General features: G+C 45.9%; 1 protein-coding gene across 6 annotated transcripts in view; it reads right to left on the bottom strand.

Annotated features, from left to right (window-relative positions):
• SOBP (sine oculis binding protein homolog) overlaps positions 1-21,184 on the bottom strand; it is a 404,468-nt gene extending 383,284 nt beyond the window's left edge. For 3 of the 6 annotated variants that reach the window (XM_085611217.1, XM_085611216.1, XM_085611214.1), the window contains exon 1: positions 20,788-21,152. In XM_085611217.1, coding sequence (XP_085467343.1) covers positions 20,788-20,889 — 102 coding nt within the window. In that variant the 5' untranslated portion in view covers positions 20,890-21,152. Of the gene's footprint in view, positions 1-20,787 lie in introns of all 6 variants that reach the window. The other 3 variants (XM_085611213.1, XM_085611212.1, XM_085611215.1) reach the window with 2 other exon arrangements.
• Positions 21,185-21,449: the final 265 nt, after the last annotated feature.

Raw genomic sequence — 21,449 nt, forward strand, 5'->3', positions numbered from 1 at the left:
ATGGGAATTTCTGGAAATCTGGGAGAAAGACAGTTTACTGCAGTCATAAATCGGAGATAAAAGGTTAAATGTAGTGTAGTAAAGTTATTGAATTTTTTTTTATAAAGACAGCATATGAAACTGCACACTGCCACAATGATTTTCTTCATTCATCTTTAGGTTTGCCCATCTTGATTACAGTCCAAAGGACTAAGAAATAGGGAGAGCGAATACACATGGAAATCAGCAATTTGAATAAATTAGAATAATTATCTCAAAAACACCATCCCTCAGCTGGAAACAGAAATTTAAGAAGCCAAACTCTGCACAAGCTGGACACCCCCATATTCAAGAAGTTTTCCACATTCTGGGAACGCTCCAAGGACGTGAAATTCTATGTGGACATACATCTGAAATACCACATCAATTTCCGTTTCTAAAAGGGATCTCATACAGAATTTCCTTACAGGCATTTCAAAATCTGTACCCATCTATTATACACGGTCTTTTCAAAACCTGCACTTCAAAAATAATACCATCTTTTTTAAGACCTGGGTTTCCTGTTTTCTGCATGTTCTTCGCTTGTTTCACCGTTATTCTATGCCTGGTCTTTGTAAAGTTCTCTCCCACCCTGTCTTGACGTGTTATGTCAAGAACCTTCTGTTGATTTGTTTTAATCATCAAATAACCGAACCCTGTGTTAATCAGAATCCTCATTTTTGTGAATATGGTCTTTCATCCTCACTGAGGAGGCCTTCACGTGTTATTATGGACAAATATTCACCATAGAGCATTGTGCAGAATATTTATGGCCATGCATTTGTAGTGCTACCCGCATTACACAGCAGCAGGGACCCACTGATGTATATCCCTCTTCAGCCACCAGCAATGGACACAGCCACTGAATTAGTCAACAAATTGATCCATGTCTGCAGACAATCATCCTAAGCAACAGAGCTCGACCAACCAACATGATGCACTTAACAATATCGTAAGCAATAGAAATATCCATTTCAAAATATTGCCCAGGTATTCGTGGCTACACCAATACCTGCTGGCAGGGTGGCATGAGTAAATGTTCATCAGCAACCTAAGAAACACGACTTTGCAGTCCTTGCCATTGATTTTTCAGATAAAGAACTGGATGAATCCTGAATCACCACTCTCAGCAACAAAGATGCAGCAGCTTTTAGCTGTCTGGCATGCAGTTGATACATACCATTCACAAAGAGCACTGAAAGCAAAGGGAACACCTCCAAAACAGATGCTAAGCACCACTTTAGAAATCAGAAGGACTGCGCATGCGTGGATAAAAGAAAGAGGGATGCTGGATGTAAAACATGGAAATAAACTCTGAGGGAGAGAAGGGGTGGGAGATTGAAAGAGGTAAAGAGATGATCAACCCGCTAACCACTGCCAAAGATGGAGTCTAGTGCCTTAGCTGCCATCTTTGAAATCTCGGTACCAGGTTCCAATCCTGGCCCTGGCCTTGGCAGCTCACTCTAAATCTAGGAAAATAACACTCCTTGTGCCTAAAATTGTAAATATGTGTAACACATATTATAAAATTGTGATATATGTGCACTGTAGTGTCACTGTGAAATAAAATTGACATTATCTATTGAAGTACAGTGCTCCCCAACAAGGTTAGCACTACATACATTCAACTACATATGTATTTCAGACCCTCGCTGCCATGCAAAGATGGACCCCGAATCTCCCATTTACAAGAGACAGAGTGGGTGCATTGTAAAGAGACTGTACCTGCATACAGTACAATGATAAATAAACACCACTAGATGTTAGAATTGTTAATGTTATTTTACTACTTGCAGCTTTTACGCATTTCTGTCCTGCTCACATAATTTATCCAATCAGATCCTTATTCTCTTAACTTTAAATACACTTTTACCTTTAGCAGGCAGACGTTTGATTGTGCTTATTAATGGTTATTAAAATGCTGCAGGCCTACACTAACTTGTTTATAGGTCTGTGTTTCGACAACACAGCTGTCAACAGGCCAGTTGCTAACAAAATACACAGAATGGGATTTGGGTCCACCATTGGCTTTGACCAGCCTCTCTCAGCCACTGGCTTGAGCCTTTGTCAAACACATCCTGGTTCAGTCCAGTGGCGCATTAATATAGGGGCCGGCTTAGTGCTGGTGACACCTGGTTCAACAATGCTTGTTGGCGCCCACCCAATGACCTCCTTCTCCACAGTGCACGTGCTTTGCAGCATGCCCCTGTGCAACACATACATGGTACAGGTACTTCGCAGCATAAACCCATGCGCTACCTTATGATGAGTTTAAACTTCCACTAGAGAAAACTCAGATCTCTCTCCAGCAGATCCATAAATGAATGTGCCCTTGTGTAAGCAACTGGTGCTCATGTAAAGCGCTCTGATACCCGATACCTTTGGGTCAAGTTCGCACTATATAAAACTCCGAATAAATAAATAAATAAATAAATAATCACCAGAGTTTCCTTGACATTTTTATTATTGGCGGAAAACTGCTGAAAGCAAGGAACGCTGCAGCAGGTGCTTTTCATTCCCATAATATCTTTGAGAACCCCCCCCCCCCCGCCCCCAACTCAGCTCCCAGTGCAATGGCACTGGTTGACCCTCCCCAGTGCCGGCCCGGATTAATATCTCATCTACTGCTACTGGCTGCTAAGCGTATCCTCTCCCCTCCACTTCAGTACTTGCAGTGAACTGCATGAGGGACTCTTTAAAGCTATAGTCCTGTCTGGCTGCTCCTGCCGACTTCCTCTCCTGTGTTTCGCTCTAATGTTCTGGCTCCCTCCTGCATGCATTAGTACATTAAACCTAGACCTATTGGCTTTGCCAAATGCTTGCTTCCATTTTGCAACCGGCAAACTCCGTCGGCATATCCTGTTGAAATATCGGATGGAGTGGAAGCAGAAGGCGTGAGAGGGCCAGGTTCTGGGTGGCATATAAGAAAGGTTTTCACTGGGACCTCCTTACCCTTACTGAATTGATTAAGAGGAAAAATATGTTCACGGCGGCTGGGAAAGGGTGGAAAGGTACGAGTACAGATTATATAGCTGACCCTTCTTAATGAATCTTCTTTAGGTACCTTAACAATAGATGCCATTGAGACCCAGCTGACTGAAATGTATTTATCAAACTCGGAAGGATGATGATCTGAGTTGGCCCTGACAAGAATCAAAGCTGTGAACTGTAGGGCAATCTAATAACTCTGTATCCCACAACAGACCCAGTGAACAATAATTCTGACTAAGTGAGATGAAAGGATATGGCCGTTTAGCCTGAGATTTAACTGCCTGCTAGGTAATGAAGAAAGTGAAACATAAGAGAAAGAGATAAAAAAAACAAATGAGAGAGATTCAGAGCAAAAACAAATCAGAAAGAGAAACACAGAGATGGGGAAAGACCAAGAGTGAGGTGAAGTGAGGCAGAGGCCATTGAAATGAGAGGGCAAAAAAAGGCAAAAAAGGGAAGAGAAAATTTGGGAAATAGACATTGGGGTTGGAAGGAGACAGCCAAAAGACAGCATGAATAGGGAGTTACATTGAAAAGTGAAATAAAAGGAAGCAAGGCAGAAGGCGAGGGACTGCGAAGGTCACAGCGAGGCAAACATTTCTATTCGAAAGTGTTTTCTTTGAAACTTAATATACAAAAACTATGCAGACTCATGTACTTTTCGCACACAATGATGTATTGTATCAAATTTAAAATTGTTACAACTGCCATGTACATTAGAGCAGTGATAACAAAAATGAAACTTAATATCTGCTGGAGTGAAGCAGCAGCGACAGCATTAGCCTCCAGCCGAGCTGTGTGAAAGGAAAGCTAGGAGCTGCAAGGGAAACTGCTGCGGAAACACAATAGAGTGAACCTACAGCTAGTTTGGGAGGGAGACAGCCTTTTGCAACTTGGTAAAGGCTGTCTCCCTCACGGCAAAGGCATATTCGTGATAAAGTCACCCATTCTGGGGGTAAAGGCTTTGCATTGTAAAGGTATTGCGTGGTAAAGGATTTGTGGTAAAGGCATGCGTGGTAAAGGAATTGCGTGGTAAAGGATTTGTGGTAAAGGCATGCATGGTAAAGGTATTGCGTGGTAAAGGATTTGTGGTAAAGGCATGCGTGGTAAAGGTATTGTGTGGTAAAGGATTTGTGGCAAAGACATGCATGGTAAAGGCATTCATTTTAATTTCATTCAACCGTCTGGAAGCTGATGCAGATGTCATGTGAGTGGATCCAACTTTCTACTTCGTGCCTGCCAATCAAAATTAGACCATAAAGATTTTTACTATGCCACCTGTGCCCCGAACCCTGCAAAAACCCCTGCCCACTGGGGATAGTTTGAGAACAGAACATTCATAAATCTGACCATCCCAAACAAGGTGCCGGATCCAGAGTAAACTTCATGATGGTCCCGCCACAACAGTCACAAACACTGGGAACATTCACAGAAACTATTGTGCCTGATACTTTGCCCAAAACATGGAAATATTAAAAGGAAATGATGTTACATCATTCCAAGCGCTAAACATCGCCCTAGCACGCCTTGGCTTGGTATTACGGCTCCTTCCCATTATCTTATAGTTACAACAATGGAGCTATCTTGCAGACTCTAAACAAATGGTTCTTAACTCTTTGACGTCTGGGGACCCCCGCAGATTCATCAATGGAATCCAAGGACCCCCCACTGAGTCATTAGTGGAAGCTCAAGAACCGAGGCCTAAGCTATTCCCATGACTTGAGCGTCCCAAAAATATTTTACAACAAAAAAAAGGATACACCAAACAAATGCTCAAATATTGAAATACTTCGTTTAATTCACAATCAAATATTTGTAAAAAAAAATCCTGTTTTAATTTGTTTCTTTATTTGTATATACTTTATTATTTTTAGTGTTTTCATTTTAATATTATTTAATTTTGTAACACAGTCACAGGTCCCCTGAGTTAGCCATGGAGAGCCCCGAGGGTCCTCGGACCACAATTTACAAACTACTGCTCTGGACTCCTGAGCTTGTAATTAGTTGTACTATTTTCTCCTCTTAACAAGTGTCTACAGTTATGAAAGATCTCTCTCTCTGCATTGAACTATCTCTGGCAATAATAATTCTTTCTTGCCAGTTTCTGCAATATCCCCTGGCACCACCCAGAAGGACATTAACAGTATATAAGAAGACCTGCTGAAGCACCACATCTCACAAGTTAGCTGTACCAGCACCATCATGTCTGGTATCTGTGGGCAATCCACATTTCACACCAAAGCCTGCGAGGTTGTTGAATGCCCTCCCAGAGCCCTTGCACCTGGACCCTCCATGTTACCGGTTTAGATCCCTTATTACAAATGCATTTTCTATGCTCTGATATTATTTCATGTTTATGGATATCAATATCATCCAGATATCTAGAAACTAATAAACGCATTAATGTGGCACATATGGGTAATCAATCAAATAATCAATCAATCAAGAATAGTTTGCTCAGAGCCGGTGAAGACTTTTACCACTAATCTAACCACAATTGCGGGAATACACCCCATTATTAAATACAAAATAACAAGTAAGAGAAGCTGGGTACTGAGATATCACAACATAATTGAGAAACAATCACCAGGTCCCTGTCAGAAATGTCAATGAATCACAGCTTAGCGAAATCATAAAACATGGTTGCATTTGCACTAGACAGAGGATAGGAAGGTCAAGACTGGAATTGCGATCACGATATGTTGGAATTATAAAGCATGGGTAAGGAACAAAAAGACTCTGATATGGTGCCTGGGTTTTGGAAAGAAATACTCCACAGCCTGGAATTTGCAACCCAGAATCAAACCCCACTGCCCAATTCCCGGGCCTAACTAGTACCATGTCAATGTACTACACATGCATGATGTTGAGGCTACAGTTACTTCCAGGTCAGTGTGGCATTTAGCACCTACCATTTCTGAATGGAAGGCCCATTTGACCAGTGAGACGATCAATGGAAATACATAGCCAGCAATGTGCCACCTCAACCAATCCTAACTAAACAAACATGATTAGGCATGAGTTACAAGTAAATTAACATGATTCGGGAGTCAGCTAGGACTTTGTGTGTCAAAGTCATTCAAAATGCCACTCATCTGTGCTTGTTTCAGTGAAGTAAAACAAACGTTTTAAGCCCAATTCGCTTCAGATGGTTTATAATCCAAGCGCCCAGTTCCTTATTCTGATTTACAGTATCAGGATTTGCCAAGCAGGGTTTACAAGCACCCCAGCATGCAGTGCGATGAAAATCATGTGAACTACTGCTGCCCCCTCCAATCAGGAAAATGTTTTTTTCCCATGCTCTATCGGACTTGATTTGGCTGATTCCATCCAAGGAAGTAGCAGAAGCCTCACCATGGAGAGTGCTGAGATCATGTGACCCACCACTGCCCTTCCTATCAGGATACAGCAACTTTTCCTTCTCCAAACATCCATATCCTTTTCTATGAAACCTCAGGTGTCCATCGTCTAGGCATCCTCAGCCGACAGCATACATAAACAAGAGAAATTCCTTTTTAGACCCATTAGGGCCAGACCACCGTATTTACACAATTCACATTCAGGACCTATCTGCTGTGTGTATAGGCTAAACAATATTTACATCCCACCCACACCACCAAGCACATCACAATCATTTGACGAACTTACAAACACCACAATCCCTCATGTTATCGATATGCAGCTAAGCAGCGTCCTCCACGTGCAAGGTGCCTACCTATCAACACTCACTTGACAGTAAAAATTACAAAAATCTTAGCCCACATGATTACCACATGGAACATCAAAACTATCTTGATATTGGTTCCTCTTTATTGCATACAGACACCCACAGTAGGTGCTCCATCAGAATACAGAACAAGCAGCTACATAACCAGTATATCTTGCCTTTATAATCAATTGGCTTTGTTAATGCTCTTGGTCGATACTATGTAGAATCAGCAAAAAGCAAAATTGTCAATACTGTGCAGCATTCAGGTAAAAAGGCCAGCTGACGTGGTCACAAATGGCAGCCATGTCATTCTATAGACGTGCGCATGCATAATCATGTATGTATGCACATGTGTCACCACGAATGCACATGCATATGGAATAACAGGTACACCCTATTCTTTTGTTTTTCAATTTACTAATGCTTGAATGTAGATGCCACTTTGATCTGTAAATAAAAACACTATTTTACTTGTGCAGAAAGTGCATGTTGACATGCAGGACAACCTGGCAGCAAATGGCAGCTTCCATGCTCTCCAGAGCATTTGGAATTTTAAAAAAAACACGTTTAAAGACTGTGAGGAGAGGAGGAGGAGCAATTGGAGTGTGGGAGGGATGGGCAGGGGAGCAAAGGAGCAACAAAGGCACTTGAGAATGCGAGACACAAAAAAGTAAATTAACTAGGCAGCAGTGAAGAAAGCAATGGACGAGCTTGGGTGGGGGGTGAGCTAGAAAACATGCACACTCTCAGGGAATGCTGAAATAAAATGAACAAGCATTGGAAATGCAATAGGTCTCGCCTTTGTTTAAGTTAAAGCCATTTGCTTTGCTAATTGTATTGTATTATAGCTATGTATTATTGAGTGTATGTATGTGATATGTTGTGTTTTTATGTTGTTAGAATTGTATTTGTTAGCTGTGTAGTAGGTGAAAGTGTAGCGTTAGGAGGAGAAGAGCAGTGTTTAAGATTTGGGAAGGAGAGTGAGGAGAAGAATAGCATGAGGGTTAATGAAGCATAGTGAGGAGGAGAGTAGCATGAGGCAGAAGAAAGGTGCAGGGGAGAGCAGTATGAGGGAGAAGGAATAAAGCGTGGAGTAGATTAGCGTTATTTTGAATGAAGGAAAGTGTGGAGAGGTATGAGGCATAAGGAAGGATAGAGTAGTAGAAGGAGGGATATGAAAGGAGTGTGAGAAGTAAAAGAGTAGTGTGAGGTAGAAGCAAGGTAAGAATATTGTATTAAAATTAGGTATAAGAAAGTAGTTAGGTGTAGAAGAGCACTTTGAGGGAGAATGTAGGAGAAGGAGTAGGAGAAGAGCAGTGTAATGCAGAAGGACTGATAGTAATGAGGGTAAGAGCAGTGTGATGTTTGGTGTTTGATGTTGGTGGTAGTGTAAAAGGAGTTGTTACCAGTGCAGTGTACAAAGAATCTGCAAGGTAGATTGAAGTGGCCGCTCTTCTAGAAGAATACAGTTTTGGGATATCTGGGGAGAATGGTTTAGAGCTGGCCAATATGGCACGTAGATTTACTATCACCCAGTTCATGAATGTTACATGTCCTATGATTATAACATTTTCGCAGTGGTGGTAAAAGGCGAACCAGATTTTGTAGTTGCTGTTAAAATTCCCCAACTTTCGACCCTATTTGCGGTTAGGTCCAAGCTCCAGATTTAGTCAATCATGTGCCCGAGATTCCGGGACAGGCACTTTTGACAGTCCTATAGCTATTTTGGCCTTGCGAGATGAATAATGAGGACCAAAAAAAAAAGCCCAGAAGCGAAACTGAAACCTAGCACACTGGAATGTGCTCTTAGCGTATAGCAACAAAGCATCATAGCATCGGACTGTGGCGCTTTGTATCAAAACACATAATCCCCCCCGTACTGGATCAAAATTGTAACTTTACAATGTGAGCTTTGTAGCGCTGAATTGAAAGGAAGAAACTGCACAAATAAACACCTTGTAAGCAATAATGCCTTTTTTTCCAGCCGTCAATCTAAGCTGTGGAGCAATGCAGTGAAAGTGCGGAAATTGGTCAAAAACACAGCATGGGCCGGGAATACCGCGCTTTAAGCCACAAGTGAAACAGAATCTAGAGCCCTGAAATGTGCTTTAAGCATATTGCAACCTAGCATCGGTAGCTGGCGATTGCGATTAAATAACATAATCTCCCCTTACTAAAACTAAAATGTAGATTTACAATGTTAGCATTGTAGCGCTGAAGTCAGAGAGAGAATTTTAAGAAAAACACCTAGTGCGAGCGCGAATGCGTGTTTTCAAGCCTGAAATTGAAGGGCAGTTTTTAATTGTTTGACCGGTGATATAGTACAATATGGATCGGTGAACCAAAGCCCACATGCGAGATACTAGCCCAGAGTGCTAAGGGGGATATTTGTAACCAGGTAACAAACGCCAACATTTGTGTGCCAATACCGTGTGATCAAAGCGTGACACGCTATGGCACTGGCAACTTGTGATTGTATTAGTAATGGAAATAAAATCCGCCCTTTAAGTACCATAAACTACCGGGTGTTGCACCACCCGCTAAGCACAAACACAGCTCCCCTAAAACAAAGGCAAATTAAATGGCAACATCTATGCGTGAATGCCATTTGTTCAAAGTGTTCCGCCATATGACAGCAGCATGTTGTGACTGTGACAAATCACGTATTTTGTCTGTGATACCCGAAAAAAATAAACCGGACATAACATAAGATAAAAGCGGAAAACCTGAAAAATTGAAGGGTATTAAAGAGAGGCACACGCAGAACAGTGAAGAACATGGTGGGAGTACTAAAAGCACAAGGGCAAAATATTACAATATGGTTTGGGGACAAAAGCCCACTGCAGAGCGAGCAATCTAGAGCACTAAAGTGAGTTCTTTCACCCAAATAAACAAGCAAAGTAAGCGAGCCTCTTTGCACCGTGTGCAACGGGAACAGCGAGTGCACCTCCGGACCGCGCGACGGAATCATTAAAAAAAAATGGAAGGGCAGTAAGGAGAGGCACACGTACAACAGTGAAGAACATGGTGGGAGTACTAAAAGCACAAGGGCAAAATATTACAATATGGTTCGGGGACAAAAGCCCGCTGCAGAGCGAGCAATCTAGAGCACTAAAGTGAGTTTTTTTCACCCAAATAAACAAGCAAAGTAAGTGAGCCTCTTTGCACCGTGTGCAACGGGAACAGCGAGTGCACCTCTGGACCGGCGCGATGGAAACATAAAAATAAAACAAGCAGGAAAGACAATAAGTACACATTGTGCGCCTCGCTCCAGCCGGAATGACAAAAAAAGTCCTCGCCCTGTAATTAAAGGGGATAGTAACACACCGCCAGTTAACGATCCAATCCTGGTGGGAGGGGCCAAAAGGAGACAAAGCGGCAACCAGGAGGGACTAAATAGCCTCATTTACAATTAGAAGTCTCCGTTTAGCATAAGCGACGGTAAATTACGCACGCCAATAGAAATTAGGGGCAGAGCTGAGACACAACTTCTGGAATCGTATCAATTCCAAGAAGCCTTCGTATGACGAGAGCAGCGCGTGCGCTGCTTAAGTTAGGCCGAGACCTAAAAAACCAGTACCCTGTGTGTGAACAGTGGGAGGATACAAGTCAGAAAGGTAAAAAAGCATAGCTCCAGGGGAGGTACAAGAACGGGAAAAGGAAAGCAAGCTATTGAAAACCACTCAAGCAAATAAGAACGCAATAAAGTCAACCAATGATAAGCAAGAACGCAGGCTCTAAACCCACTTTGTATTGTAAATCAGCGGTCTTTCACAACAATACAGCTAAAAGCTATCTCATAGATAAAGCCAAAAAAGAACTTGTTACAAGCATAAATGCTCCACTCAACCATCACAGTGTGCATCACAGAATCCAAGGCATCATAGTGCACATAGATCATCAGTACAGCCACCAACAGAAGGTGTGCCTTCAACAAAGCCACTAAGCACAATCAAGCTCAATACAATGCCCACCTTTTTGAATGTTTCATGGAAATGTGCATTGCTGTCGACAACTTTTTCAAGGAAACGAGCAACAAAATCAAGAGACACATTTGCGACACAGAAGAATCAACTATCTCTCTTTTGATACCACAGCACAACACACCTATGTAATCACACATAAAAGCTAAAGACCTCACAAAACTCTGACATCCTAAAGGCCACATCCTTTTATGACAACATCTTCTCAACAACCATACTCAGCATTATCAATGGTGAAACACTTAGCCTGTGCTGAACATTACTAATGTCTCTCTAAACCAAAGGCATCTTTCCTGGAACTCGTAGGACTGGTCATACCTTACCACTACTAAAGGCCAACCTCAACTTAGAGGGTCTCCTTATCTAGTTGCAATCACCCTTCAGCCATCATTATCATAAAGTATGCTGCCACCCAGATCCAGAAGAGAAAGTTCAGCAATACCCTCCTTTGGGACTACATATCAGGCTTCAGTTATCAATGTGGCATTGGCACTGCAACTATATAAGTGGTTGACGATGTCCTACAGATCAGCAATGGGGACCCTGATCTTCCTATCCATCTCAAACTTTCAGCGGCCTTCTAGATTATTAACCATCAGGTTCTGCTCAATGCCCTTGCCTCAAAAACTGGCTTGAAAGGTTAACTTAATACCTGAAAAACTGTTCCCTCTTCATGCATATGAAGGCATTATGATTAGAACATGGACGTACCTCAAGGATCCAACTGACCTCCAGGGTTCTTAAATATCTGCACAGAATGTCTTTAACTATTACTGGCTGACAAAAGTGTCAAAATTCTTCAACATACATATGGTACACAGACCCGGGAAAGTCACTGAGTATGTAAAGAGCGGACTCTTCACCATCCAAGACAGTATGTCAAAAGTTCATTTGAAGCTAATGTCCCTCACTTGAGCTGCTAGACCACCACAGTAAGCAAGCAGAGGCCCCGGACTGGCTCCATGCAACAATCCTCACTTTATTCATTAAGCACTTCAGTCCACTTGAGGGACTGAAGGAATTACCGGCTATTTCCAGCGCTCAATGATCTTCGTCGACTCCTTCAACACGCCCACACCATCTTCAAAGTTTTCTGGATCACATTCAAGATAGGAAACACAGAGACTGTGCTCTTCTCAGGTCTTAGCATCAAGCGCAGCACAGACATCTCCAGGGTCGATACAAGAAAGGCTAAGAACTAGAGGGGAAGAAGATAGGCCTTCTCTTGGTCTGAAGTAAGCAACCGATCTTATCCACCTAGATGACTGCAAGTGAAAAGACATTTCCCACCACATGGGTTTTCTGCCTCGTATCTCCTCTCTTGTATAGCACTCAGTTGCTTGCAATGCACTTCATATTTTCGAGCATTTGCATACATTTGTCCAATGTTATGACTGTGCAGGTAAATCCTGCAGAATGAGGGGAACAGCCACAATCTTGTCCATTTGTATGCTTTTGCATACCTTTCTAAGTGGATTCCTGTCCTGAAACACACATACCTTTAGTCAATTGATAATCAGTAGAGTGCATTTCTTCATTAAGAAAAATATTTTCCCTATAGACCAAAAATTGAGTGGTGCAAAAACACTGTTCTGTACGATTTACTCATTCTACCCACTTGAAACGATGCGCGAGTGCATTTCGTAAAAAATTGGGTACTCCTGGAAATCTATCACTGATGGACATTTCCAGGAGTACTCCTATGATCAGAGACGTTTTAAAGCATGGGCAAAGTAGGTACTTGCCTAGGGCTTTAGTCTCACACGACAGAGAAACAATAGATAACACAAATAACTTTACTGGACGCTAAACGTGGGAAAATCAACAGATGTCTTAATACTGCCCTCACACACTTAGTAGTGTCATGCTTCATTATTGGGCCGCATCATACATCCAGGTGCAGACCAACACCTTGGATGGAGCGCAGTTTTCTTATATAAAAAGATGAAGAGAAGTGGTGAGGGTAGAGTATAATAAAGAAAGGCAAAACGAAACACAAAAGTGTAACTCAAATCAAAAAAGGAAAACAAATCTTCTCCTGGAAGAAGGGACCAAGAGAGGTGCAGATATAGATGTAAAACTGTCTCGGGGTTAACCCACAAATTTTATTATTGTCAACCTCTGGCAGGATTAAAACCAACAATATGGGGTATTTAGGGAAGGTAACGACCCTTCAATCCCACTGCAAAAACCAACATGTTTCTGTCAGCTTTTTATGTGCCCAACGGGATCACTCTGGCATTCATCAGGGTGTTGGTCCCTATTCACTGGTCTGTATCGCTAATCGGGTATTCTTTACCTTTTTACTTCGTAATTTGGGGTGTTGCCCCAGCGTCACTCTGTCTTCATCATTGCGGCCCAATGATGAAGCATGACACTACTAAGTGTGTGAGGGCAGTATTAAGACATCTGTTTATTTTCCCACGTTTAGCGTCCAGTAAAGTTATTTGTGTTATCTATTGTTTCTCTGTCGTGTGAGACTACATATAGGTAAGGGAGTCAGCGAAAGTTAAGTCCCTTGTCTCTTCAATCTTGTGTTTACTTGCCTAGGGCTCCCATCTTCCATGCCCCCCCCCCCCCAGAAAGTGACATTGCGCTCTGGCTCACTTTTGTGTATTTTGTATCTCAACTCTTTACTGGATAATTCAATATTGTTAGGTAGCACAGGGCTTGAATGAAAACAAGCCACTAATAAAAATAAAATGGGTAATTCATATTCAAAATTGTTCCAAACAGGGGTCCCAAAAATATTTCTTACCCGGGTCTACCAAACCCCTTAAGATGACACTACTTATGATTCTTTGTGAATGCCATAAAAGTCTGAAATCCTTTCAAAACATAGGAGCAAACCTCAGGGGCGGCTCCTCCACTAGGGCGTAGGAGTGTCGGCCCACTGCTTTTTCGCAGTGCGAGAATCAGAAACATAAATTGTAATAACTACCTTTTTATGTTTCTGCATCTCGCACTGCAAGAAAGCAGAAGGGTATGGTTGTGGGCACGCTGGTCTACGCTAGGGGAGGAGTGGTTTGGCCACTGCTGAGGACGTTGACTGTTTGGGCGGCCCCCACGCGACACACCACACACGCGCGCGCACACACACACACACACACACCGTGACTCCACACACACACACAAACCGTGACTCCCCACACACACCCCTGTGTGACTCTCCACACACACACACACACACACACGCACGCACACACACACACACCCCACGCGACTCCGCACACACACACACACCCAGCGCGACTCCACACACACACACACCCCGCGCGACTCCGCACACACACACACACCCAAACACACCGCGCGACTCGCCACACACACCCAGCGCGACTCGCCACACACACACACACCCAGCGCGACTCGCCACACACACACCCACCCCGCGCGACTCGCCACACACACACACCCCACGCGACTCGCCACACACACACACCCCACGCGACTCGCCACACACACCCCCACGCGACTCGCCACACACACAGGCGCGTGACTCTCCCCACACACACACCCGCGCGACTACACACACACACACCCCTGCGCGCGACTACACACACACACACACACACCCAGCACGACTCCACACACACCCAGCACGACTCCACACACACCCCGCGCGACTCCACACACACACACACACACACACACACACACACACACACACACACACACACACACACACCCCGCGTGCCTATACATACATACACACACACACACACCCCGCGCGACTCCGCACACACACCCTGCACGACTCCACACACCCACACACACCCAAACACACCGCGCGACTCGCCACACACACACCCAGCGCGACTCGCCACACACACACACACACCCCGCGCGCGACTCGCCACACACACACACCCCGCGCGACTCGCCACACACACACACACACACACCCCGCGCGACTCGCCACACACACACACCCCGCTCGACTCGCCACACACACACACACACACACCCCCGCGCGACTCGCCACACACACAGGCGCGTGACTCTCCCCACACACACACCCGCGCGACTACACACACACACCCCTGCGCGCAACTACACACACACACACACACACACACACACCACGACTCCACACACACCCCGCGCGACTCCACACACACACACACACACACACACACACACACACACACACACACACACACACACACACACACACACACACGCCCCCCGCGTGCCTATACATACATACACACACACACCCCCAGCATGACTCCACACACACCCCCAGCACGACTCCACACACACCCCTGCACGACTTCACACACACACACACACACGCAAAACTCCACACACACGCGCGCGACTCCACACACACACACCCGCGTGACTTCCCCCCACACACGCGCACACACACGCGCGCACACACACACACACACACCCCACACGACTCCACACACACACACACCCCAAGCGACTCCACACACACACACACACCCCACGCGACTACACACACACACACACACACACCCCACGACTCCCCACCCCACCCGTGTGACTCCCCACCCCACCCATGCGACTCCCCACCCATGCGACTCCCCACCCGCGCGCGACTCCCCACCCGCACGCGACTCCCCACCCGCGCGCGACTCCCCACCCACAAGACATGCCTGCTCCGACTGGCAAACCTGCAACCAACAGTGAATATCTTGTTTTTTAACATAGTTGATCTTCTGGGCAAGGCCGGTTTGGGGCAAAGTTTGACTGAGGAAAAAATTATATAAGTAGTACCAGCTTTCAGGGCTGCCACCTAAATGGCTAGGGATGTCGTGAACCCCCTCCCCCCCTTCTACCCCCCCACCCGCTTAAGCATCTTCAGTGTGGGTGGGGTTCATTATTGGCATCATCTGTCTGCAACCTGGCAGACAAAATATGATAAATACCATTATAAAGGAATATAACAAGAGTAAGCAGAAGCAAGGAATAACAAAAGATGGGTAAATAGAAGAGAAAAAGATAGAAAGAATACTGAATGGAAAGAAGGGTGAAAGAATGTATAGATGACTGGTTGCATGAATAAGCAGGTAGATGGATGAGTTGGTGAAAGGATGCGTGACTGGATAGGTGGATGGGCAGGCGAAAGGATGGCAGATTGGATGGATGGATAGGTGAAAGGATGGCAGAGTAAAGGGATGGATGAGTGGGTAAAAAGAAAAGTGACTGGATGATAGAGTGGATGGACAAATGGATGGCAGTGTGGATGGATGGCTAAATGGTTGGATGGAACAGTGGGTGGATGAGTGGATGGCAAGGTGGATGGATGTCTGCATGGCTGGGTGGATGGATGCATGGCAGTGTGGGTGAATGGTTGGCAGATAGATGGATGGATGGCAGCATGGATGGAAGGAAGGAATATGGAAAGATTGAAAGATGGATGAAAGAATAAATAGATGACAATGTAAAGGTGTAATAGTGAATGCCAGCGTCTGAATGGAATGGTGAAAGGATAAATGGATAGATGCTTGGATGGAAGAGACATGGGAGCTCTTCTAAGGAGAGATAGCCTCACTTGCTTTGTTTGCTTGATGCCATCAGCTGTTTAGTTCAAGGGGGGGGGGTATTTACATTTTCTGGCTACTCCCTTGACAATGGGCAGGCTGTCAGAACCTTTTTCGGCAGAATAGTTCTAAGTAGGGACTGTCTGGTCTGTGATTCATACCAACATGTGTCTATTCTCACATTCACACCGATCAACTAAGAAGCAAACTTCTCCTGTCTGACCCGGAAGTATATTTTGTACTTTCTGATTTCATCAGCTTTGAATGTTTGTTAGTTTTACAGATTCTTCGAAACGGCTCCCAGTACATCAAGCAGAAAGCATTGTATGGTTACTGAGAGGATGCCTCTGACATGAACGGGCCCAGTGCAGGGGGCCCCACCCTTTAAGGGCCCACCCATTCAATCTAAAGCCCATGAATGTCTGGGAGCTACGGAGTGGGGCCCATCATCTTGCGTTACAACATTGGCCTTTGAAACCAGGACATCTGGGTTCTATTCCCAGCTTCTCCATTTGACCACACACTGTGTTATCCTGTGAAAATTCCATTGTCGCACTGGACATATCAGTTACCTCGAATGCAAAATTTGGGAGAGCCTAAAACTAGACGAGACGAACACCGGGTTTAATTAGAGGTGAAAATAATGAAAACTTGTAGCGAAATCAAAATAACGTGTAAATCAACCTAATAAGGGAAAACAGAGAAACCTTTAGATGCAACTGTTGTGTAATAAACGTGAAAGGAGCAGCCTTAATTAACAGAAAGGTATGAAAGCAATGCTGTGCTGTGAGATAATTGAACAGCTCCTTCATAGGGTACTTTTGTTATTTTTTGTCCGTCACACTGGAACAGGCCACCTAACCAAAACGCAGTGTCCTTTCCATTAACCCAACTGGGAAGTGAGGAAAAAAAATCACTTGCAAGTCAGTCTTTTTCCCCCTCTTGTCTGCAAAGAGAAGCAACCGGATCCCGGCCGAGCCGAAACCCGAGTAGGTCACCGTACACCACGATAAAATTCCCTAATCCCTGAGCCAGATTTCCCCGAGGGGGCCTCGTCGTCCTCCTCGCTTTTCCATTGCGCGCGCCCGGCCCTCCTCCCCCGTATCTTTCATTTCCCCTACCTTTAAGGGCCCGACACCCGATCCGCGGCCGGGGATCGGGTTACGGTTTTTACAGCTTGGCCCGTCTCCCGCTGCACACCGGCCTCCCCCTCTGCTCTGCTGTGATTACTGGCAGCGGCTCGCCTTACACGGCTCCAGATGAAAGCGGCTCGACGCAGGGGCCTTTTGGGCACCGCAGGCATGCAAAGGAGCGGTACACCGCGTGCCCCGCGCCCCGACATTTATTTGGGCACTTTTTGGGATGTTTACACTGTCTCGTTTCGTCTGAGCAGTCAACATGAGGAGCGGCTGCTAAATTGTTTCTTCGGTTATCCAGGAACTGCAAACAGTGTAGCAAGGGTAAAACCTGGCCAAGTCCCAACTTCACACTACTTGTGCACCGCCATATATATGCATGTGACATACCAGCTCCTAGAAAACGGTGGTTATCGTGGAATAGTATGTCCTGGTAATGATGTGCCATTAACATGCAAATACAATCATGGCAACACCACATATATTGTTTTTTATCAGTACCACGTTAACAGATTTGTCAATGCCACACGGTGGTGTGAAAATGCTACGTAATTCACCTCAACCCATATAAATGGTCCCGACAGCATCCTTATAGTGTTGCCCATGTAAATAATGCCATGTAAATTGTGACGTGTAATGTTACTATTTCAAATAGCTTTATGACAGTAACATGTAAACCTGTGCATTGTAGTTAGTGTCATGCCATGTAACTACAGACATTTCGACAGAAGGGAAAGTGACATGTAAACAGTGCCATGTTCATACCTTGTAAACAAAAGCATACACACGCCCGTTTTAAAGTTGCTTTGTTTACGTTTTATTCCTGTGGTGAGTGGGCCATGTGCCATCAGGCAACCAATGGCACTGAAAGATAAAAAAAAAAATGTGCCCGTGTACACCTTTAGATGCGTGATGTTTGCTTGGCAATACACACATGAAAAGTAGTCAGTGACGAAGTCAATCAAAAAGGACCCGCATCCGGGGCAGAGCACACGCTGCGGCTGCGAAATACGAGGGCCTACTTAACTGCAAGCGAACTCAGGTTTCTCTTAAAACGTTGGTGCTCGACTTTCCAAAAACAAAATCGAGCCAATATTAAAAGCCGGCGTGTAAAAAAGCGTTAGTGAAAAAGTGGGTAATTTTACTCCTCACACAATGTTGTTTTTGTTTCTTGCGCGCCAGTTCAGACAAACATCTGTTATAGAAGAACAGCTATCTCCCGAACCGCCGAGAGCGCCTGCAGCCAAAGTCAACATGCCGGGCTCTCGGGATCCTGCACAGGCAGCCTTTATACCATGCCGGGATAGCATTTCGCATGTTTTGATTATAATTAGCTAATTTGTAACCCTAGAGCCTAGGAGACGTCCAGGCAGCCCTCCTTACGGGGCGCACCGGGCCATGCTCTAGTGACCGGGCAGGCTAGGCTCCGGAGACCCCGAGGGGCGACAGTCTGACCCCTTTGGTGCAAGCCTTAAGGGCAGACCCAGCTGCAGGCACTGGTGTAAGCATCCACGATGTCGCAGCCAGGCCTGGCCCCGTGGCACACAAAACACTTCCCGACACCGGTCACTGTCACTTCCTAGGTAAATCGCGAGGTGGCTCGCTTCACAGAACAAGGCGGTAGGTGTGTCGTACTGATGCTGGTCTTTACAAATCCAGAGGTATATATATTTATGAAAAGTCATCGGAAACACACCCAGCCTTCCTGCACACGTGGATATTGTTTTGCGCGTGCATTAAGAACAGCACATAGTTGAAGTATCCATGGTAGAAACATCTATTAAGAGCAAAGCAGCACGTAGTTAAAGTGTCCACAGCACAAAAATACATAATGGCAAAGCACATAGTGCAGTATGCACTCACGCTACAGCACGTGCATGGCGTGCAGCGCAAAGTACACCACGTGCCCACAGTACAACACATGCTTGACAGTACAACGCATGCCCTTGTTACAGCACACAATGTAAACACGTGCACACAGGATAACAGGTACTTGTGTAACAAAGCATGCACTTAGAACAGGCACAGATATGACGCGCATGACCTACAGAACACGCTCACTGCATCGCACAGTACACCAGAAAACACACCTTGCGCGCATAATAAAATACAAAAAATGGCAGAGCAGCATATGCTGAAACTTATACAACACGCATAGGGCGCATCACATGCATATATGAAAATATAGTAAGACATGTACACATAATACACTACCAAAATAACCGGATAATAGACACGCATGTTACACGCCCCTTACCCAAAATGTCGACAAACGGGCAGTGTTAAAAACTTTGGCGTCTAAACAGATGAGGTATATATTAGCACAAGGTCATACTGTTTAACTGCAAAAACCCTGGGTGGAGGAGTCATCCAACATTTAGTACAGAAACAGCACCGAGAAGTGCATGTTATTTAGTAAAATATAATCGTACCGAGACTGCGTAGGTGCAGGCTCAAACTTGACCAAACTTCAAAACAAGAATATGAAACCAAACACGTATTCCCAATATAAAAAGGTACCTGCAGCTTTTAATGCTCTCCGTTGCAGCAGTAAGCTCTGCTCGGGACCAGTGGCAAATGGACCCGGAAGATTCGAACACACAACCTACCCCTCCAAGAGCAGTCTCTCAACATGGAGCAGAGGTCCCTTCAGGCCTGTCAGCCACCCCACCCCTTCAGCACAGCTGGACGGGCCCGGCTGCCCGGATCAGTTACACCACACACCTCCCAGAGAGCAGGGTACACACACTCCCCCAGCCAGAGGCAGCTCCTGGACAGCTCTCCCACAGCAGCCCCTGGGCTGTTCACATCAACTACGTAAATAGAAAAAAACTGAAGAAAGCACAGAAACAGCCCCGGAAGAAGCGCAAGGCAAAGATGCCACAAACAAAGATGTCTAAAGCTTTTCCACATCAAATCTTTATTTGTATAGCGAATGGTTTTAGTTAACTGCGCAAACAAAGGTTTGATTTTGTCTAAAGCTTTCCATTCTGACCATGTACTTACACAATCGCTGCTGGGCTATTGGTACTCAAAATACATGGTGTAAAGGGAAACCATTAAGACCAAGATTGACCCAAAAACAAACTCAACTTCCAAGCCTGTGAGACCTGCGCAAGCTAGTGCTGAATACAAGGATCTGTAAGAACAGCGGTCACTGCCCACAACGTACGTCAAAACATCTAAGAAAGCCAGTGCCTGATGCCCGTGTGTGAATTGGCCTCTGTTTCCAGGCCGGGGGAGGAGCTGAGACGTGGTCATTTGCATCCCCCCCAAAATGACAAGCCTCCTCCTTCTCTTTTTGTACGCGAGTGTGGGCGAGGGGGCGTGGAGATTTGCATTTCCACACTGCATGGAAACAAACATAATGCCCCCTGGCCCCCAATATACAAGTGCAGCTGCACCACCATCAGCACCCCAGGGCTCGGACCCACCTTCATCTCCTCGTTGATCTCCCGCTTGACCGGGTGGGCCGGCTTCCTGCTCCTCTTGCTGTTGTGTTCCGGGGGTCTCCCTTCCTTCTCCATCTCTGCCATCTTTCGCCTGGCGTGCGCGGAGGCAATGACTGCGGGTGCGGAGGGGGGCCTGGGGCGCGGAGGGGGGCGACGAGGGGCGCTGCGCTTCCTCAGGGCTGGAGGTCGGCCCGGGCTCTGCTACTGCCGGGCGGGGAGGGGACAGTCGGGCCGCCGGGCACGAGAGGGCGACGGTGCCCGGACGAGTCAGCCATCTTCTGTGCCCGTGTGTGTCTGCATGGAGCTGGCCGGCGGGGTGCTAGTGTGTGATGCTCGGCTGCGTGTGTGCTGGAGAGGGGCTCCTTGTGTGGAGCGGCGGGAGGAGGGGCGGTGCCAGAGCGTGCAGGCGGGGCGCGAGAGAGGGTGGCCCCGCCCCCCGAAGCAAAGGCTCAGAGGGCGTCGCTGCTCGCGCATAGCTGGCTCCAATCCTGGGCGCTCCTCCCTCGGCTGAGCGTCCTGGCCCCGCCCCCAAACTTTGACAACAAGACGACCCCGCCCACTGCTTCTCGGTGACAGCTTGACGCGCGGCTGCTGCACGGCGACACTCCCCCTGGCTCCCATGCTGCGTGTAGCGCAGTGTGCCG

The sequence above is a fragment of the Triturus cristatus genome, chromosome 6, assembly GCF_964204655.1.
Source record: "Triturus cristatus chromosome 6, aTriCri1.1, whole genome shotgun sequence".
In the NCBI taxonomy this organism is placed as follows: domain Eukaryota; kingdom Metazoa; phylum Chordata; class Amphibia; order Caudata; family Salamandridae; genus Triturus; species Triturus cristatus.